This window comes from Oncorhynchus masou, chromosome 32 (assembly GCF_036934945.1).
Source record: "Oncorhynchus masou masou isolate Uvic2021 chromosome 32, UVic_Omas_1.1, whole genome shotgun sequence".
In the NCBI taxonomy this organism is placed as follows: domain Eukaryota; kingdom Metazoa; phylum Chordata; class Actinopteri; order Salmoniformes; family Salmonidae; genus Oncorhynchus; species Oncorhynchus masou.
In genome coordinates, this window is record NC_088243.1 from 25,563,086 (window position 1) to 25,586,027 (window position 22,942).

A 22,942-nucleotide genomic window follows, 5' to 3' on the forward strand; every position below is an offset into this window, starting at 1 on the left:
CTGACCACATGTGGTTCTTATCTAGTCATAGTGTTGTGGTAGTCAGTGGGCGAGAGAGCGCCTTTTTGCACTAAAATGTGGATAATTTGCTTCTGTTTGCACCACTGCTGGCTGTCTGTGCTTTTTTCTTAAAATATGTTGCTACTGAAAAGGTTTCTTTAGGCCTTTTCACACTGCATTGTTCTTAGCCCCAGGCAAAGACTGGTCCTGGGCTAGTTTATCCTGTTTGCACAAGCATTTGTTAACTCTGCCCTTATAAAGAAAGATTGCCGTTTTGAAACTGCAGTAAAAGTGCAGTAACTGCGGTTGACTGTGGTATTTTGGACACAGTAATTGCAGAATAAGGGTGGGCTTTAGCCCTGGGCTGAGGATTCACACTTGTACAAACACACATGGACCAACATTCTATCTCTTACACTCGACCAATGTTAAGCAATAAGGCATTTTTTTTATTAACAAATGATTTCCTCTTGCTTTTAGTCTAGCATTTTATTTCCAACGGTGATGGTTTGTATAAATCTTGCTGTCTGCCTGTCGGACCTGGTAAACAATTAGGGTTGCCAACTTTTTCACTACCAAATAAGGGACAAAAGGTGGCGTGCACGGCGGTGTGGGTATGATGCCGTGTCAATGAATATACAGTGTATATTCATATTCTTATTCAATTGGAAAGACAATCGTTTTTTTTGTAGGATTTTTAAAACTCAGATTGGAGGATGAAGTAGTATACATTTACTTAAAATACCATGCTGGATGCATCACAAGCATATGCCAATTAAGTGAATGTGTAGCTTTTGTGATTGGACAGTGAAAATTCTGTGTATCACACTGGCAATTTCACACACACCGTGTTTCTGGGGCTAGAGCCGAAACGTCGGTGCAAGCCCTGGGCTAAGGTTGGTGCTAGCCCACTTTTTAATGTGCAAGTGTGAACACTTGCTTAGTCCCGAGCTAAAAATCTCCCTTTTTTACTTGGTATTAATGCTTTTAGAGTTTTATATGCATACGTTTTGCAAACGACATTGATCTGTTATTTACAAATGATGAGCTGTTGATTGTTTGGTTCCATACACTTTCAGGGATGCATGACTTTATGCAGCATTTTTGTTGAATGTTTAAAATGTACTATTATATGCTTAATAACATGGATGTACTGGTTCAATCATAATTAATGACTTAGTTTCATGTTATTTAATTAGTTTCCTTTTGGATATTTAATACAATTATATCCCAATTCTTTATCAGCATTTCCAACTCCTGATGTAGTGTAAAATAACCCCAAAAAATGTCAGATCCAACAAAGATTTAGTAGTGGTTTCACATGGGACCTGCAACAATGTGTTGCAACTGGCAAAGTATGTTTTTCTTGTAGCTGTTGTTTAAACAGTTTTCTGTAATTACTGCACTTTACTTCACATCTGTTTGACTATTTTACTGAGGCTAAATGTCTGTTTTGATAAACAAAATTACTATACTCTAGTAATTACAAAAAATAAAGTATTACGTTTGATCTCAAATTTGTATCAATAAAAATACATGAATAATATAGGAAGAAAACATATGTAAACATGTTATGAAATTCCAAACCGTGTTTAACTCTCTTATTGAATAGGATTCTGGTAGTTATTTGAATGTTTATGAAGTATATAATTGTATTGAATTTATTTGTATATAGTTGTATTTGTTTGGTTGCAGTATTATATTGAATAATAATTTAAAAAAAGTCAAAGATAAGTTGGGTGTTAATAGTAAGAATATTACTAGAATTATTTATTTAATTTACAAAGTTGTTCTAACTTGTATGGATGGAGCCTTTGCTCTCAGTAATGATTTGCCCCTTGTTTTTGTTTTGAAATTAGGATGTGTGTATTTTCTAACGTTTTAATAGAATACAGTTGAAGTCAGAAGTTTACATACACTTAGGTTGGAGTCATTAAAACTAGTTTTTCAACCACTCCACAAATTTCTTGTTAACAAACTATAGTTTTGGCAAGTCGGTTAGGACAAAGTCATTTTTCCAAGAATTGTTTACAGACAGATTATTTCACTGTATCAATTCAGATCAATTCACTGTATCACAATTCCAGTGGGTCAGAAGTTTACATACGCTAAGTTGACTGTGCATTTAAACAGCTTGGAAAATTCCAGAAAATAATGTCATGGCTTTAGAAGCTTCTGATTGACATAATTTGTGTCAACTGGAGGTGTACCTGTGGATATAGAACATTTGTGGGCAGAACTGAAAAAGCGTGTGCGAGCAAGGAGGTCTACAAACCTGATTCAGTTACACTAGCTCTGTCAGGAGGAATGGGCCAAAATTCACCCAGCTTATTGTGCGAGGCTTGTGGAAGGCTACCCGAAACATTTGACCCAAGTTAAACAATTTAATGGCAACGCTACCAAATACTAATTGAGTGTATGTAAACTTCTGACCCACTGGGAATGTGATGAAAGAAATAAAAGCTGAAAAATATAATTCTCTCTACTATTATTGACATTTCACATTTTTAAAGTAAAATGGTAATCCTAACTGACCTAAGACAGGGAATTTTTACTATGATTAAATGTCAGGAATTGTAAAAAAAACTGAGTTTAAATGTATTTGGCTAAGGTGCATGTGTAACAGTATAGCTTTCATCCGTCCCCTCGCCGGGCTTGAACCGGGGACCCTCTGCACACATAGACAACTGACACCGACGAAGCATCGTTACCCATCGCTCCACAAAAGCTGCGGCCCTTGCAGGGCAAGGGGAACCATTACTTCAAGGTCTCAGAGCGAGTGACGTCACCGATTGAAACACAAAAGGTTATTATAATAGCCATACAAAAGCTTTAACATCTGCCAGTCATTACTTGAATTGGCAACAGCTCTCCCTGCAGGACAAACGTGGTCGCTGTCGCTGTCATCGTGGTCTTCTTCTTTGTCTGCTGCTGCTGCTGCTGCTGCTGCTGCTGCTTCTTCTTCTATGATGTCATGGCGGTACGCAAACAATCGTTTAAGTACATGCTGCCACCTACTGTGCTGGAATGTATGATCAATCATGATCTGCCCAATTCTGTACTGCCATGAAAATAAAATTCAAAACCAGATAAATCCCTAACTTCTACCACACCCTCCCCCCAAAACCTCATTAAACTTGATCTATATCATGCTGAGACACTCCACCCTTTGGATTGTTCAGCATGTCAACAACCATTTCAACAGTAATATCTGTTACCCCCAAAATCTATTTTGCCATCTCCAAAAAAACCTTCAACCTGGCATTTCTGCTTTCCACAAACCGAGTCATATTGATAACCTTACCAATAAAAACTATGAAGTCAACTTTATTCATTATCAACGTGTCCTTTGACACCACGCATTCATGAGCACAAGATTTATGAACAGGCCTCGAAACCATGCCAAGACCATCAGAAGCACCAGCCTCGACAGTTGGTCCACTTACTACAGGTACATCCATGTAAGCTCTACATGTTGTACAATTTGTTTTACGGCCTCTGCATATGATACATCATGACTAATTCTATTTCTCTGAGCCTCTCTAGCCTCTCTCTGTACCTGGCATCCACAAAATGCAGCACTGTGTTTTCCCCCATAATTACAGGACTTAACCTTCACATTGCTTCCACATTCACCATACTCATGTGCACCTCCACACTTCTTTTCTTTCCTTTACACTGAGCAGCTACATGTCCCATTCTTTGGCTTTTAAAACACTGCAGTGCATATGGGACAAGTTCTCTAACATTCTAAATAGGAAATCCTATGTGTACTTTCTCCGGCAAGACTTTCTCAGACCTCAACATCACTGATAAGCTTGGACTTCTTTGACCCTCTTTCCTACTGATCAACCTTTTGACCTCAATCACTCTGCCTCCCTTCACATTTTCTTTAATATCATCTGTGGACATACAGTACCAGTCAAAAGTTATCAGGGCTGTAAGGGATTTCCTCCTCTTCTTCGGAAGAGGAGAGGCGAAAAGGATCAGAGGACCAATATGCGACGTGGTAAGTGTCCATGGTTCTTTTTAATACGAAATGTAAACATGAACAACTGACTACATAAAACAAGAAATGTGAAAACCCTAACAGTCCTATCTGGTGCAAACACAGAGACAGGAACAATCACCCACAAACACACAGTGAAACCCAGGCTACCTAAGTATGATTCTCAATCAGAGACAACTAATGACACCTGCTTCTGATTGAGAACCATACTAGGCCGAAACATAGAAATACCCAAAATATAGAACAAACAAACATACAGTGCCTTGCGAAAGTATTCGGCCCCCTTGAACTTTGCGACCTTCTGCCACATTTCAGGCTTCAAACATAAAGATATAAAACTGTATTTTTTTGTGAAGAATCAACAACAAGTGGGACACAATCATGAAGTGGAACGACATTTATTGGATATTTCAAACTTTTTTAACAAATCAAAAACTGAAAAATTGGGCGCGCAAAATTATTCAGCCCCCTTAAGTTAATACTTTGTAGCGCCACCTTTTGCTGTGATTACAACTGTAAGTCGCTTGGGGTATGTCTCTATCAGTTTTGCACATCGAGAGACTGAAATTTTTTCCCATTCCTCCTTGCAAAACAGCTCGAGCTCAGTGAGGTTGGATGGAGAGCATTTGTGAACAGCAGTTTTCAGTTCTTTCCACAGATTCTCGATTGGATTCAGGTCTGGACTTTGACTTGGCCATTCTAACACCTGGATATGTTTATTTTTGTACCATTCCATTGTAGATTTTGCTTTATGTTTTGGATCATTGTCTTGTTGGAAGACAAATCTCTGTCCCAGTCTCAGGTCTTTTGCAGACTCCATCAGGTTTTCCTCCAGAATGGTCCTGTATTTGGCTCCATCCATCTTCCCATCAATTTTAACCATCTTCCCTGTCCCTGCTGAAGAAAAGCAGGCCCAAACCATGATTCTGCCACCACCATGTTTGACAGTGGGTATGGTGTGTTCAGGGTGATGAGCTGTGTTGCTTTTACGCCAAACATAACGTTTTGCATTGTTGCCAAAAAGTTCAATTTTGGTTTCATCTGACCAGAGCACCTTCTTCCACATGTTTGGTGTGTCTCCCAGGTGGCTTGTGGCAAACTTTATACGACACTTTTTATGGATATCTTTAAGAAATGGCTTTCTTCTTGCCACTCTTCCATAAAGGCCAGATTTGTGCAATATACGACTGATTGTTGTCCTATGGACAGAGTCTCCCACCTTAGCTGTAGATCTCTGCAGTTCATCCAGAGTTATTAGTGATCATGGGCCTCTTGGCTGCATCTCTGATCAGTCTTCTCCTTGTATGAGCTGAAAGTTTAGAGGGACGGCCAGGTCTTGGTAGATTTGCAGTGGTCTGATACTCCTTCCATTTCAATATTTTCGCTTGCACAGTGCTCCTTGGGATGTTTAAAGCTTGGGAAATCTTTTTGTATCCAAATCCGGCTTTAAACTTCTTCACAACAGTATCTCGGACCTGCCTGGTGTGTTCCTTGTTCTTCATGATGCTCTCTGCGCTTTTAACGGATCTCTGAGACTATCACAGTGCAGGTGCATTTATACGGAGACTTGATTACACACAGGTGGATTGTATTTATCATCATTAGTCATTTAGGTCAACAATGGATCATTCAGAGATCCTCACTGAACTTCTGGAGAGAGTTTGCTGCACTGAAAGTAAAGGGGCTGAATAATATTGCACGCCCAATTTTTCAGCTTTTGATTTGTTAAAGTTTGAAATATCCAATAAATGTCGTTCCACTTCATGATTGTGTCCCACTTGTTGTTGATTCTTCACCAAAAAATACAGTTTTATATCTTTATGTTTGAAGCCTGAAATGTGGCAAAAGGTCGCAAAGTTCAAGGGGGCCGAATACTTTCGCAAGGCACTGTAGACTGCCCACCCAACTCACGCCCTGACCATACTAAATAAAGACAAAACAAAGGAAATAAAGGTCAGAACGTGACAAGGGCAAAGGGTGGCTACTTTGAAGAATCTCAAATATAAAATATATTTTGATTTGTTTAACACTTGTTTGGTTACTACATGATTCCATATGTGTTATTTCATAGTTTTCATGTCTTCACTATTATTCTAAAATGTAGAAAATAGTAAAAATAAAGAAAAACCATGGAATGAGTAGGTGTGTCCAAACTTTTGACTGGTACTTTAGATACTGGGACCCCAGTGATGACTCCCCTCAATCTAGCATAAGAACAAAGGACACGGCTTTTAATCTTCTTCCCATCAAGCTTTTCCATTTTCAGAATCTTCTCTTGCTGAGTCTGACTTCCACACAATAGACTTGTTGACGCCAGGCGTTCCCTGAGGGGGACGCCACTTCCCCCCGTTCAGCTGGAACGGTGGCACATGGAATGCAAAAATATTCTTTGAATTATTTAACCTCCACACATTAACAAGTCCAATAGCTCAAATGAAAGATAAACACCTTGTTCATCTACCCAGTGAGTCAGATTTCTAAAATGTTTTACAGCGAAAACATAGCACATATTTATGTCAAACCACCACAAAGACACAGACGATATGCAGCCATTTTGTCGAACAAAAGATGCAATCACAAACGCAGGATTAAAATAAAAATCATTCACTAACCTTTTGAAAATCTTCATCAGATGACAGTAATATGACATGTTACACAGTACATTTATGTTTTTTTCAGTAATATGCCATTTATTTCCATAAATCTCTGTTTACATTGACGCCATGTTCAAAAAATGCTAAAAAAATTGTCCGGAGAAATTATAGAAAGCTCCGCCAGATAACAGAAATACACATCATAAACTTTGACTAAATATACATGTTCTACATATAGTTAGAAAGATACACTGCTTCTTAATGCAACCGCTATGTTACATTTATTTTTAACGTTACAGAAATCGCTCACTAGTCAATAATCTGAGGAGGCGCTCAGATGTAAGCAATATTTCTCCGCTATGTTGGAGTCAACAGAAATACAAAATTACAACATAAATATTTCCTTACCTTTGATGGTCTTCGATCAGAATGTAGTGGAAGGAGTCATACTTACCCAATACATCGTTTGGTTTCAAGTCGTGTGTCTTTGTATTAGCATATGCTAACAGTTTCAGCTGAAATGCATCCAAAATGACTTCTGGTCCCGAACAGTTGCGCATCAAAACTTCAAAATTACATATTATATGTCGTCTAAACTGGTCAAACTAAGTGCAGAATCAAGCTTTAGGATGTTATAAACGTACAAAACATTTCTCAATTCAACCGGACAATCATACTTCTTCTCAGGCAAGCTGGAACAAAGGAAGCTCCGTGCCCAAAGCGCGCCCTAACGCACATGTGTTTTCTCGCGACACCCACTATTTTGCCTGCCAAAGGGTCAAAGCCCGCATGATTTGCACAATTAAACGCTCTACTGAATGAGGACATCTAGTGGAAGACATAGAAAGTGTTCCCAGATTCATAGCTGGTTGGGAAGGGTGGGGGCGATGACGTAAAGTTGCACCAACTTTCAGGTTGCCAAAACTAGTTTGGGAGATTGCCTGCCCTGTGAGTTCTGCTATACTTACAGACATAATTCCAACGGTTTTAGAAGCTTTAGAGTGTTTTCTATCCAATAATAATTATTATATGCATATATTAGCAATTTTGGACAGAATTATTTTCAGTTTACTATGGGCACGCAATTCATCCAAAGGGGGCAGTTTTGTCCCAAGCCTTAACAGGTTTTAACAATCTACCATTTCCAATGAACCAAGCTAATTTCACTTCCAAACGCCTGAAGGTACCACCTTCATCTATACAAACAATAGTGCACAAGTGTAAACACCATGGGAGCACGCAGCCGTCATACCGCTCAGGAAGGAGATGCATTCTGTCCCCTAGAGATGAACGTACTTTGTTGCAAAAAGTGCAACAGCAAAGGACCTTGCGGAGGAAACAGGTACAAAAGTATCTATTTCCATAGTAAAAACAGACTACGGTTTGCAACTGCACATGGGGTCAAAGATCGTACTTTTTGGAGAAATGTTCTCTGGTCTAATGAAACAAAACTAGAACTGTTTGGCCATAATGACCATTGTTATGTTTGGAGGAAAAAGGGGGACACTTCCAAGCCGAAGAGCACCATCCCAACAGTGAAGCACGGGGTGGCAGCATCATGCTGTGGGGGTGCTTTGCTGCAGGAGGGACTGGTGCACTTCACAAATTAGATAGCATCATGAGGTAGGAAAATTATGTGGATATATTGAAGCAACATCTCAAGACATCAGTTAAAGCTTGGTCACAAATGGATCTTCCAAATGGACATTGACCCCAAGCATACTTCCAAAGTTGTGGCAAAATGGCTTAAGGACAACACAGTCAATGTATTGGAGTGGCCATCACAAAGCCCTGACCTCATACCTATAGAAAATTTGTGGGCAGAACTGAAAGAGCGTGTGCGAGCAAGGAGGCCTACAAACCTGACTCAGTTACACCAGCTCTGTCAGGAGGAATGGGCCAAAATTCAACCAGTTTATTGTGGGAAGCTTGTGGAAGGCTGCCCGAAACGTTTGACCCAAGTTAAACAATTTAAAGGCAATGCTACCAAATACTAATTGAGTGTATGTAAACTTCTGACCCACTGGGAATGTGATGAAAGAAATAAAAGCTGAAATAAATAATTCTCTCTACTACTATTCTGACATTTCACATTATTAAAATAAAGTGGTGATCCTAACTGACCTAAGACAGGGAATTTTTACAAGGATTAAATGTCAGGAATTGTGAAAAACTGAGTTTAAATCTATTTGGCTAAGGTCTATGTAAACTTCCGACTTCCAACTGTACCTCTATCTCAATGGAATTAGTTCTAATATAAAAATACTTTAAAGTACTTATTGTTATAAAGTCGTTTTTGTGGTTATTTCTACTTTACTTTTCCATTTATATTTTTGCCAACTTTTACTTTACTATATTCCTAAAGAAAAGAATGTACTTTTTACTCCATACATTTTCCCTGACACCCAAAATTACTCGTTACATTTTTACAGGAAAATGGTCCAATTCCCAGACTTATCACGAGAAGATCACCTGGTCATCCCTACTGCCTCTGATCTGGCTGACTCACTAAACACAAATGCTTAATTTGCAAATTATGTCTTGAGTGTTGGATTGTGACTCTGACTATTCGTAAATGTTAATAAAAAAATAAAAATAAATGTGCAGTCTGGTTTGCTTAAAATAAGTTATTTGAAATTGTTTATACTTTTACTTTTAATACTTAAGTACATTTGAGTAATTCTATTTACTTTGAATAATTAAGTATATTTAAAAGCAAATACTTCTAGACTTTTACTCAAGTACTATTTTAATGGGTGACCTTCACTTTTATTTGAATCATTTTCTATGAAGGTATCTTTACATTTACCCAAGCGTGACAATTTATCACAACTTTCCACTCCAACACATCACTACTGCTTTCTGTATAATGATCTCTCTTCATCCTATGTCTTTCCACTACTGACCATTCCGGTCCTTGACGCTCATCCTCCCATTATATACCCTCAGAACTGACACCCTTATTGTTCGCATTCCAGCACAGCTGTTGCTTCACCAACTTTTTCTACACTTCTCATTTTCTTCCGCACTACTCGCCGCAATTTCCGATCGGGTTACGGTGTTGTACCGTCACTACGTTTTTGGCCAAACACATCCAATTTCACACCCACGAACTAGAGTAAGATTGGAAGAGGAATTTGTCAAAAGAGAAGATAACAAAAATCCTTGGTAAACCAAATTTGAATAATGAAAAAAATATATACATTAAGTCAAAAGCTCCAATGTCATTATATTCTATAATTCTGTATAACTCATCGTAGTTGTATTTAATTTATTGTTGTTGTTTTGCTTTGAAATAACAATTTCCTCGCTATGCACTGATTACAGTCTGCAGTTGTGGGGAAAACGTACGCGAGCTCTGATTTACATGTGCTGTTGTTGCTGTGCCATTTCTTTGCGTTTTGAGAGTGTGGAGTGTACCTTTTGTTCTGGTGCTCTCGTTCAAGTGACAATGACAGCCTGTCTATCAAGATGCATGGAACCCGCCCCATTCACCCCTCCTGCTCCCTGGCCGTAGCAAGCAGGGAGCAGTGAAGACGAGGTAGCTAGTTTTGAAGCCGTGGCATAAATGATCTCATCTCAGCCCGATCTCCGCTTTCTACAGAGGATCCTATGACCAACACCGGAATAAAGTAAAAATAAAGGTACGCCAAATTAATTAACCGACTGTATTTATTTGTTAGGATTGATATGGGGCATTTATTGAAATGTTTATCTCCGAAACTCTTGTCAAATGTTAGTCTGGTGAGGGGCTGGGGGGGGGGGGGGGGTGCGCTAGCTACACATTTAGCTAGGTAACGTTAGCTAACGGTAGTTAGGTAGCTAAACAATTTTCATGCGGGAGTATCCATGTCAGTTAGGGAGAGTGGAGAAATGTAGTTGGAAAAGGGAAGTTCATCATTTTAAAAACAGTGTTGTAATAGTCTACCCCATTTATATCCGTTATTTTATAGTTAAACAATTATATAGCAGAGTGGAAATTAGCTAGCTACAGTAGGTAACGTAGTTAGTTATTTCAAAATGGCCTCATCTCCGTTGTCGCCCCAGCGTCACTGTTGCTCGAGCTAGACAAAGCATGCGGTACAGCTACCAGAGAAGGACATGCGCCATTGCAGTGAGTGCAATATAAATAACTAATTTCATTATGTACATATTTTTGAATTAACCTATTATGAATTGCAGGATACACACTCGCACTGTTGCGTAGTCAGCTAATTTCTCCATTCAAATAAGCATAAGCGGCAGCGGAAATACTGTCAACGTCAGTATTGTGGGGGAGGGGAGACTATTCCTAGGTGGAGCCAGAGACGAGGAGGAAGAGGATCTCTGGTGGAACTGTGGGTGTTAATGCTTTTATGTATTAAGCCTTGGTGCTCTTTGACGTTTAGAACGGTGTAATATAACTGAGGCATAACACATACAGTACAACAAGCAACAGCATGCATGAATGAGGTTCCCTCCTTACATTTGGTACTGAAAGATTAATTGTTTGGAGTAAAAAGCCTTGATTCATCAAAACAATGATTCAACTTTAAATATTTGTTTTTCATTTAACCTTTATTTAACTAGGCAAGTCAGTAAAGAACAAATTCTTATTTACAATGACGGCCTACTGGGGAACAGTGGGTTAACTGCCTTGTTCAGGGGCAGAAGACAGATTTTTACCTTGTCAGTTCAGGGATTCCATCCAGCAACCTTTTGGTTACTGGCCCAACGTCCTAACCACTAGGCTACCTGCCGTCCTAATTTGAAGGGTTGTATGTTGGCTTGACTTATGTTTTGTTTTCTTATAGCCACATTAACCTATTAGATCCTGTTTGTCAATGGATTACAACCTAACAGATTTGTATTGAACAGGCCATTTTAGGTTTGCAGTGTTCATAAAGAGCAAAAAGTCCCCTGACTGGCACCACTAACTAGTTTTTTCTCATCAAAATGATTGCGCCTCCTTTTTTCCTTGTTTTCAGATATCCATGATTGCGCCTCCTTTTTTCCTTGTTTTCAGATATCCAATCAGCTATACTCCCATAGTAGACACCTATTGTTTGTGGGTGAAATGGTGCATTAACATGAACCCTGTGTTGTTGTTACTTGTGTAGTATTTTGCTTCTTAGCTAGAAATTCTCCATTCTTTTTTACAGTTACCACTAAGGTAACAAAAGAGAAACAGAGAAAGTACATTCATGTGTCTGCCTCACATTTTGTATTTTGAATAGGGTACCTGGCAATGCTACTCATGAATTGGACTAGAAAATATGGAATTATTATTTGGGTTTTAGCTATTTAGAACACAACATTTGCTGAATTTGACAGTTGTCTTGTACCCCAGAGGATTGTATCGGACTGTTTGTGCATTTTATCTGTGGTCTGACGCAGGTCCATTTTCAGTCTTCAGTTCTTGCAGCTAACATGAGCTTAGATTTCAGTAAGGGCACCAGTCCAATTATGTGACATATTGTTTTTCATCATGGTTTATTGATGGCTAATGACATTAGAAGCACATAACCACCCTCTAGTGAAAGCAATAGTTAGGCTAAGTGGTCGGCCATAAAGTCTGCATTCAAGTTAGGTTCATTAACACACTCAAAAGCACTCTCCTGATTGCTTCCAATGGTGAAAACATACAGTAAATGCGACAGTGTCACTTGTGATGTTATTTGTTGCTTCAGTGCTGGGATGTCTTCTCAGGTAGGACCAAAGCTCAATGTCCTTTGCTTGGCAGACTGATAGATTGTGCCCCTGTGATGTCCACAGTGTATCCCTGCAGCCCTAGAATAGATAGATACAAGACATTTGCTTATTAGGAACATTGTTTAAGTTGCTATTATCAACTGTGCTTTTTTTTGTTGCCATAAGCTAGTATAGTGTTACAATCTATTAAGTGCAAATGTTTGCTGTTTTGAACCAAAATGTTACTTTATTAGCTTTACTTTATTTCATACTTGTCTCCTGTTTTGATATAATTTCTTGCTTCGTAGATGGTTGATCCATGTAGCAGAGTAGTAACTCCAATTACTGCCCCAGCAACTGCTCTCTCTGAGGAGATGCACACCCTGACAGAAGTTCCTTTGTTTTAGTCTGATGGAAAATGTAGTGTGATGTCACACAGGCTCCTGTCCTGTGTTCTCTCCCTACTCTGCTCTTCCCTGCTTGTTGGTCCCTTGGAGTCAACAGCCGTCCCCTGTTGTTTTGAGGCAAGTCTTCTGATATCTTCTCATTCAGACAGAGATACTGCTTCAGGAAGGTTATTTTCACTGTTCCTCCTTTCCCTTTAATTAAATTATAGCAGTTATATTTTTTGGAGCATGGTGTGTGTATCTCAAACATATCACATTTTAAACCTATGTGGTATTCTTTTGACTTTTCTCACCCAGTATGTGTCCTATTAACTTCACTCCGGTAGTACAGAAGTGAACTCACTTTTGCCAATATTTAGATGTTTGACGACAGGTGGCAGTGGGGTGGGATAGTGTATGTACATGAGCTGATTGTGTTTTTTGTTGTTGAGAAAAGCCTGACCTGTCCTGATTTTGACCGCATTGATGGTAGTTGGTTGGTAACATGCTGTATTTTCGGTGGTTCAGTGGGTCTGTTAAAAGTGTGGTTGTTCCGCCCAGCAGGAGCCTTGCTTCAGACTGGCCTAAAATGGGCAGAAAGGGTGCAGAACAAAAGCTGCTTGTTGCTTGTACAAAAGTACTGAAGCGCTGCAGCCGGGACCAAGCTGCTATGCTAATGCCTGTGCCTCTCAACAGGAAAGGTATAGCAAACTTTCAGAAAAACAACAAGCTATTTATACTGTAGCACATTACATTAATATTTAGCTAACCTGTAGAGATTCTTCTTCATGAAATTCTCTTACCAATGAAAAGTTTGTCCTTATGCCACACACTTCAAACATAACACCACAAATTATAAATTCATACATTTTTTGAATGTAGTTTTGATAACTAAAATTCATCAAGACAACACAGTATTTCATTATATCATGTGTGTTTGTTAGAATGTGAAGTTTTTTTGACCAGTTTGTCACCAATAACACTCTTTCCATTTCCCTTCACCCCAGAGAGCCAAAATGTTCCCGAAGGGCACGAAGCGCAAGTTTTCCGACTCCAGGGAGGAACCTGTGGCAGGCGGTGAGGATGTGAATCAGTCGAATTTGGCAGCTGTGAGGATGCTGTCGTCCTACAGCCTGCAGCGGCAGTCCCTGCTGGACATGTCCCTGATCAAACTGCAGCTGTGTCACATGCTGGTGGAGCCTAATCTGTGCCGTTCGGTGCTGATTGCCAACACGGTGAGGCAGATCCAGGAGGAGATGACCCAGGACGGCACCTGGCAGATCATGACCCAGGCCCTGAGTGCTGCCAACGCTGCTGCCCAGTGCTCTGCAGACCGCCTGGTGGCCACCGAGGTGCTGTGCCGGCAGACAGAGGCAGCCCAGGGGGAGCAGGTCCCGAAGCCCTTCCCAGTGGTGGGTTCAGAGGGCTGCCCTGCAGAGGAGGTGTTGGAGGAGGAGGTGGCGGCGGCAGAGGTGGGGATTACTATGTCCACTGTCTCCCCCCAAGCCCCAACCTCCTACCTGCCAGGCACCTTTGGCATGGACCCTTGCTGGGAAGAGGAGGAGACAGGTGATGATGATGATGATGATGAGGAGGAGGACAGTGAGGAGTGTGGGTCTGGCTCAGAGGGGGAGGAGAGGGAGCGTGACAGCCTGGTGGAGGACACCAGGACAGCAGAGCAGGTCTTTGGCACGTTCGAGATCAAAAACCCTGCGCCCAGCCCTGACCCTGCTCTGGAGGAACTGTTTTCAGACGTGGATGCGTCTTACTACGACCTTGATACAGTGCTGACAGGAATGCAGAGTGTTCCTAAGATGGGGCCCTATGACCTCCTGGAGAGCCTGTCCTCCCATGGGCCCTCACCCCTCAGTTCCAGCACCAGCTGCCGATCAGACCTCAATGAACTGGACCACATCATGGAGATCATAGTGGGCTCCTGAGAAACAACACACTTCCTTGCATACTTACTTTGCAGACTCTTTACAGACTGTGCACGTGGTGCGTATATTTGGATATGGTGTTATTATACATTCAGATGTTGAGGGTTTATGAAATCAAGAACTTATTCAGTGTTACGACATGCAGCTGTGCATCTCTAAGTGGGTAGAGATTACAACCTATACCATTATGATTTTTCTTATTTTACATACTTTTCTATATTTCTTTTTGTCATACAATCTATTTTTCCAGTTATGTTTTTATTTATTGTAATATGTATGGACTGAAGAACAATGTCATTACACTACACACAAATAGACCCTCTGAAGCGATGCATATTTTCCTAAAGAGTAAAACAAATATTAGTGAAACATGTACGTATAGTTGAAGTCGGAAGTTTACATACACCTTAGCCAAATACATTTAAACTCAGTTTTTCACAATTCCTGACATTTCATTCAAGTAAAAAATTCCCTGTCTTAGGTCAGTTAGGATCACCACTTAATTTTAAGAATGTGAAATGTCAGAATAATATACATTTTATTTCAGCTTTTATTTTTTTCATCACATTCCCAGTGGGTCAGAAGTTTACATACACTCAATTAGTATTTGGTAGCATTGCCTTTAAATTGTTTAACTTGGGTCAAACGTTTTGGGTAGCCTTCCACAAGCTTCCCATAATAAGTTGGGTGAATTTTGGCCCATTCCTCCTGACAGCTGGTGTAACTGAGTCAGGTTTGTAGGCCTCCTTGTTCGCACACAATTTTTCAGTTCTGCCCACACATTTTCTATGGGATTGAGGTTAGGGCTTTGTGATGGCCACACCAATACCTTGACTGTGTTGTCCTTAAGCCATTTTGCCACAACTTTGGAAGTATGCTTGAGGTCATTGTCCGTTTGGAAGATCCATTTGCAACCAAGCTTTAACTTCCTGACTGATGTCTTGAGATGTTGATTCAATATATCCACATCATTTTCGTCCCTCATGATGCCATCTATTTTGTGAAGTGCACCAGTCCCTCCTGCAGCAAAGCACCCCCACAACATGATGCTGCCACCCCCATGCTTCACGGTTGGGATGGTGTTCTTCGGCTTGCAAGCGTCCCCCTTTTTCCTCCAAACATAACGATGGTCATTATGGCCAAACAGTTCTATTTTTGTTTCATCAGACCAGAGGACATTTCTCCAAAAAGTACGATCTTTGACCCCATTTGCAGTTGCAAACCGTAGTCTGGCTTTTTTATGGCAGTTTTGGAGCAGTGTCCCTTTCCTTGCTGAGCGGCCTTTCAGGTAAAGTCGATATAGGACACGTTTTACTGTGGATATAGATACTTTTGTACCTTTTTCCTCCAGCATCTTCACAAGGTCCATTGCTGTTCTGTGATTGATTTGCACTTTTCGCACCAAAGTACATTCATCTCGAGGAGATAACGCGTCTCCTTCCTGAGTGGTGTGACGGCTGTGTGGTCCCATGGTGTTTATTCCTGCGTACTATTGTTTGTACAGATGAACGTGGTACCTTCAGGCGTTTGGAAATTGCTAATTGTAGACTTGTGGAGGTCTACAATTTTTTTCGGAGGTTTTGGCTGATTTCTTTTAATTTTCCCATGATGTCATTCAGAGGCACCGAGTTTCAAGGTAGGCCTTGAAATACATCCACAGGTACACCTCCAATTGACTCAAATGATGTCAATTAGCCTATCAGAAACTTCTAAAGCCACAACATAATTTTCTGGAATTATCCAAGCTGCACAGTCAACTTAGTGCATGTAAAATTCTGTCCCACTGGAATTGTGACACATTGAGTTATAAGTGAAATAATCTGTCTGTAAACAAAAATGACTTGGGTCATGCACAAAGTAGATGTGCTAACCGACTTGCCAAAGCTATGGTTTGTAAACAAGAAATTTGTGGAGTGGTGGAAAAATGAGTTTTAATGATTCCAAAGTAAATGTAAACTTCTGACTTCAACTGTATGTATATAGAAATATATATTTTTGCAATTTACAGTTTGGGAAATGTACCAGTATGATTTAATATAATATCCCCCCATATTTTGAATATGATACATTTTAATTTAGCCAGTCACCCAATGTCTTCCTATGGTTTGGTTTTAACCATTTAAGTCTCAAGATGGGCACAGTTTTTTTTCCTACTGGATTTGAATCCATCCCTTACAACCTAGACTAGATTTGTAAAGTATTTAGAGAAACTCTTGCTTGATATCAGCATTAAGAAGCCTTATTTTCTGATATTTGTATTACTACAAATTAAGAATTATTGGTTGACCCGTTAAGTTATTCCTTTTAATTTATTTAATTTATTAAATACAGATACATACATGCCACGTAGATTTTTAAACTGAGCTGTGTGTATACCCATGTGATATATTATAATCTGGGTGGTTCGAGCCCTGAATGCTGATTGGCTCAAAGCTGTGGTATATCAGACCATATACCATGGGTATGACATTTTTACTGCTCTAATTACGTTGGTAACCAATTTATAATAGAAATAAGACACCTCGGGTGGTTGTGGTATATGGCCAATATACCATGGCTAAGGGCTTTATCCAAGCACACTTTAGCCGTGGTATATATTGGGCATATACCACACCCCCTTTTGCCTTATTGCTTAATTACAACTCAATACCCCCCCTATTCACTATGCATTTCTTTTGCAAAAATATATTTTGTACAGAATTCAACTATCATTTTTTAAATGTATTTTTACAAGCAGCTCTTTCTCTAAAGATTTCTTTTCATAATGTCTCCTTATCATGATGAAAAGATTACTCAGGCAAACCGTACCAGTAAAATCTGACAGTATTACTCTGGTCATTACTACCACAAAACTCCTCTGAATGATGTCACTGCTTCAAACAGCAGCTAGAATTTCAAAGACCTTAACAATTGTAAAGTATATGCATTTTTATATTAAGAAAACATTTTAGGACCTTTGTAAATATTTTTTATAATAAAAGGTGCAAATCTTGTCATTTTTTAATTTGAATTAATTTGAGCAAATTAGTCTTAGTATAAATACATTAAAAAAATGAAATTTCTCCTTTTATTTAAAGACCTTTTGTAAATATTTTTTTTAACTAGGCAAGTCAGTTAAGACCAAATTCTTTCTTTCAATGACAGCCTGCCCCTTGTTCAGGGGTAGCATGACAGATTTTTACCTTGTCAGTTCAGGGATTTGATTCAGCAACCTTTCGATTACTGGCACAATGCTCTAACCACTAGACTACCTGTCGCCCCAAAACAGTTGTTTCCATACCAGTAGTCGAACCCCGGCCGCCTGAGTGAAAACCAGGAATCCTGACCGCTAATGTAACGGATGTGAAACGGCTAGCTTAGTTAGCAGTGCGCGCTAAATAGCGTTTCAATCGGTGACGTCACTTGCTCTGAGTTCTTGAAGTAGTAGTTCCCCTTGCTCTGCAAGGGCCGTGGCTTTTGTGGAGCGATGGGTAACGATGCTTCGTGGGTGTCAGTTGTTGATGTGTGCAGAGGGTCCCTGGTTCGTGCCCGGGTATAGGTGAGGGGACGGTTTAAAATTATACTGTTACATTGGTGCCGTGACCCGGATCACTGGTTGCTGCGGAAAAGGATGAAGGTCAAAAGGGGGGTGAGTGTAACGGATGTGAAACGGCTAGCTTAGTTAGCAGTGTGCGCTAAATAGCGTTTCAATCGGTGACGTCACTTGCTCTGAGATTTTGAAGTAGTAGTTCCCCTTGCTCTGCAAGGGCCGTGGCTTTTGTGGAGCGATGGGTAACGATGCTTCGTGGGTGTCAGTTGTTGATGTGTGCAGAGGGTCCCTGGTTCACGCCCGGGTATGGGCGAGGGGACGGTTTAAAATTATACTGTTACACTAGTATAAAGGTAAGTTAAAGTATTGTGATTGATTTGTAGTGTAAGCTGTGTAATGTGCATACCAATCAGTGTTCAACCTTCAAAAACGTAAATGCACACCATAATATCAATTGATTTCTGTAGTGCTCAAGAAATTATATTCCATGAGACTAACATTGCATTTCTTAACACAGGATTTGAAACGGTACATTTTTGGACTATTTTCATGATAACAAAAATATTAACAATGGAGTAATTAGGTACTTAGATTTTACTATATTATGAAGTGAGACCATTATACTTATTCATGGGATATTCTTCCAAATCTTCATTGAAATGTCGAAAACATACTGAAAGACACATTGATCTCCAAATTTTGTTCCAATTAATTAGTTCCTCCCAAGGTAATACTTTACTTTTGTAATGTGCACACACACTTAACAACTCTGATTTGCAGTCAAATGCGCTGCGATGTAGACTGGGTACTGTGAATTTCAACGCATGTAAAAAGTTACAAACCTCATGTGTTGCACATTTCCCAGCCCCGTGAGTGGTCTCGCCGACCAACTGCTTTCATAATGGGTATCCGGGAACTGTCTCTGCCGTTCCATGTGCCCCTGTAGTCCCGCACCCCTCCAAGCAAAACAGACACGTTTATCAGCGGTCAGGGGGATAGCCATAACGAAAAGAGACACGGCCTTTGAACAAAACATTTGTACGATTTCTTGCCTTCCTCACATTTCAATAAGATGCAGTGAAAACTCAACTGTGTAAATGACGGTCTTTTGAGAGAGCAACGAATAATCGACAATGCACAGGATATTTTATAAACCGAGGAGTTGGAATCGAATGCAGTAGCTCCAAAATACAGGTAGATTAGCTTATGTGATTTGTATTGGTAGTATTACTAACATGTTGTGTTTGCGTTTTCTAGATAGTCGTGTCTCAACAGCACTTCATAAATTGTTAATTTTATAATGGAAAAAATATTGGGACGCATTATTCATCCTGAACTCAAGCTCATATTTATTGCTGTCTTACACATGAAAATATGCATAAATACAGTAGTTAATTAGAGCACTGTCAACAGCGAGACAGAAGTTGCACTACCCTAGGCAGCCGATATTGGGCGCTAGAGCTACATTATCGTCCAGGATTGATGTGCCCAGCGGGTAATACACTCAAGTGTCCCCATTGGACCTGCTTGTACATAAAGCATCATCCATTAGCGCCCACTATCTGTTGTCTAGGCTAATGTTGCACATGTAGACCTGGCCAATACAGTAACAGCAAGTACACACATTGCACATGTAGGCCAATACAGTAGCCTATCGACTCACTGAACAAGAGCCTTACATTACAAACTAGATTTAAAACTATATGAAGACCACACTCAAGTGATATGTATATTTCATACTCAAATGTTGATCAGTGAAAGTGATCAATGTCTTTCCTGTCTAGATCTATGTTGGGTCGTGGCGTGAAGCAGAAACAGTTGTAGGCAGAGGGGCTCAAGGTCTATTTGCCAGAGAAGGCTGAGGTCAAGGCTCAGGGTGGGTCTTCTTACCTGCCTCATCTGCAGCAGCTGGTGCTTAGCCTATGCCTGGACAAGCTACAGCGCAGTCGAACAGGAGCAGAACTAAGCCTGCACCGCTCAGTGCTGTTGGTGAATACCCTGAGGCAGATTCAATAGGACATGCACAGTCACTCTCCCCTTACCCTGATGCACCTACCCACACAACTGACCTCTCAAACTTGCCTTTAAATGCTGTCCACCATGACTCTCTCAGTGATGGTATTTGGGAGGAGGATGGCCCACTCACCTGCCCAGGGTGTGCTGAAGGAAACGCACTGGGTGTCTCCTCGCCCTCGCCGCCTCACCCTTTGTTGCCTACATCTCCCTTACAGGACAGCTCCTCTGGGCACCCCAGAGCACAAAGCCCTGGGCTACCTCACGGACCTTGCCCTGGATGACATCTCTGAGGACATTGACACCTCCATGTATGACTCTGATATCCCCTCGGCCTTGGCTGGCTACCCATCCTGGGTGTGCGGGGTGTCGTCCTGGGGGGACAAGGGACTAAAGCAGTGTCTGACCGACCTCAATGATCTGGAACACATTATGGAGATCCTAGTCAACTCATGAAACATGTAGTTCACATCAAGGGGTCATGACCTGGTTGTTAAGGATTTGGACATCATCAGTATTTTTGTCATACGAGAGCGGTTTTATTAAGGTGACGTAGACTTGACGGTGTATCTACTGAGAACATAATGTTCAGTTCTTGAGGGAGTCGTCAGAATGCGAGAAAAAATACTTTTACCTTTAGTGCTTGTGCTATTATATAATGCATCTTCTTGAAATTGTACATTATCTTTGTATATTAATCAAATTATAGCAGCCACTTTTCCCTTTAAAAAACAGTGCCTTAAAGACTTAAAATAATTCTGTAGAAATGTAGTATTTGAGTTTCAATGAGGAAAGTTAAGAAATACAGTGCCTTGCGAAAGTATTCGGCCCCCTTGAACTTTGAACTTTTGCCACATTTCAGGCTTCAAACATAAAGATATAAAACTGTATTTTTTTGTGAAGAATCAACAACAAGTGGGACACAATCATGAAGTGGAACGACATTTATTGGATATTTCAAACTTTTTTAACAAATCAAAAACTGAAAAATTGGGCGTGCAAAATTATTCAGCCCCTTTACTTTCAGTGCAGCAAACTCTCTCCAGAAGTTCAGTGAGGATCTCTGAATGATCCAATGTTGACCCAAATGACTAATGATGATAAATACAATCCACCTGTGTGTAATCAAGTCTCCGTATAAATGCACCTGCACTGTGATAGTCTCAGAGGTCCGTTAAAAGCGCAGAGAGCATCATGAAGAACAAGGAACACACCAGGCAGGTCCGAGATACTGTTGTGAAGAAGTTTAAAGCCGGATTTGGATACAAAAAGATTTCCCAAGCTTTAAACATCCCAAGGAGCACTGTGCAAGCGATAATATTGAAATGGAAGGAGTATCAGACCACTGCAAATCTACCAAGACCTGGCCGTCCCTCTAAACTTTCAGCTCATACAAGGAGAAGACTGATCAGAGATGCAGCCAAGAGGCCCATGATCACTCTGGATGAACTGCAGAGATCTACAGCTAAGGTGGGAGACTCTGTCCATAGGACAACAATCAGTCGTATATTGCACAAATCTGGCCTTTATGGAAGAGTGGCAAGAAGAAAGCCATTTCTTAAAGATATCCATAAAAAGTGTTGTTTAAAGTTTGCCACAAGCCACCTGGGAGACACACCAAACATGTGGAAGAAGGTGCTCTGGTCAGATGAAACCAAAATTGATCTTTTTGGCAACAATGCAAAACGTTATGTTTGGCATAAAAGCAACACAGCTCATCACCCTGAACACACCATACCCACTGTCAAACATGGTGGTGGCAGCATCATGGTTTGGGCCTGCTTTTCTTCAGCAGGGACAGGGAAGATGGTTAAAATTGATGGGAAGATGGATGGAGCCAAATACAGGACCATTCTGGAGGAAAACCTGATGGAGTCTGCAAAAGACCTGAGACTGGGACGGAGATTTGTCTTCCAACAAGACAATGATCCAAAACATAAAGCAAAATCTACAATGGAATGGTTCAAAAATAAACATATCCAGGTGTTAGAATGGCCAAGTCAAAGTCCAGACCTGAATCCAATCGAGCATCTGTGGAAAGAACTGAATTCTGCTATTAACAAATGCTCTCCATCCAACCTCACTGAGCTCGAGCTGTTTTGCAAGGAGGAATGGGGAAAAAATTCAGTCTCGATGTGCAAAACTGATAGAGACATACCCCAAGTGACTTACAGCTGTAATAGCAGCAAAAGGTGGCGCTACAAAGTATTAACTTAAGGGTGCTGAATAATTTTGCACGCCCAATTTTTCAGTTTTTGATTTGTTAAAAAAGTTTGAAATATCCAATAAATGTCGTTCCACTTCATGATTGTGTCCCACTTGTTGTTGATTCTTCACAAAAAAATACAGTTTTATATCTTTATGTTTGAAGCCTGAAATGTGGCAAAAGGTAGCAAAGTTCAAGGGGGCCGAATACTTTCGCAAGGCACTGTATATCAAGTGGAGAGCTGAGCAGTGAGCGCTTTCCTCCACGTGTGAGTGTCATGTCAAGGCTCAATACAACCCAGGATCATCCTCCCTTCCTCCATGTCCCTTTGTCTCTCTTCAGCCACTGCACTGGGATATAAATCTTAATTCACTCTGACATCCCACCAGTGCACTAGCTGGGAGGAGATGAGAGAGAGATGGAAATAAGAGGGGGGAGGAAAATGTAGGACTACATATCTTGTCATGTAGGATGGGCCTACTTGTGAAAAGGTGATTGTTTTGCTCTCAGTATTACATTTCTATTCATAGACTCAACCCGCCAACCAATCAAATGACATGTGGGAGGAGTGTTCTCATCCACTAAGCCCTCGTTT

General features: G+C 40.4%; 1 protein-coding gene and 1 pseudogene across 5 annotated transcripts; both read left to right on the plus strand.

Annotated features, from left to right (window-relative positions):
• Window positions 1-9,721: 9,721 nt before the first annotated feature.
• LOC135525775 (cell division cycle-associated protein 4-like) lies at window positions 9,722-17,591 on the plus strand. 5 transcript variants are annotated; one of them, XM_064953603.1, is made up of 5 exons: window positions 9,731-9,771; window positions 10,050-10,247; window positions 12,582-12,797; window positions 13,224-13,360; window positions 13,667-17,591. In XM_064953603.1, exon 5 carries the CDS (start codon window positions 13,676-13,678, stop codon window positions 14,597-14,599), a length of 924 nt encoding a protein of 307 aa, XP_064809675.1. In that variant the 5' UTR covers window positions 9,731-9,771; window positions 10,050-10,247; window positions 12,582-12,797; window positions 13,224-13,360; window positions 13,667-13,675; the 3' UTR covers window positions 14,600-17,591. The 5 variants fall into 5 exon arrangements, with proteins under 5 accessions (XP_064809674.1, XP_064809677.1, XP_064809679.1 ...); XM_064953602.1 differs by having other exon boundaries at window positions 9,722-10,247; XM_064953605.1 differs by having other exon boundaries at window positions 9,722-10,247; window positions 12,681-12,797.
• Window positions 17,592-19,029: 1,438 nt separating this feature from the next.
• LOC135527172 (uncharacterized) lies at window positions 19,030-21,024 on the plus strand (annotated as a pseudogene).
• Window positions 21,025-22,942: the final 1,918 nt, after the last annotated feature.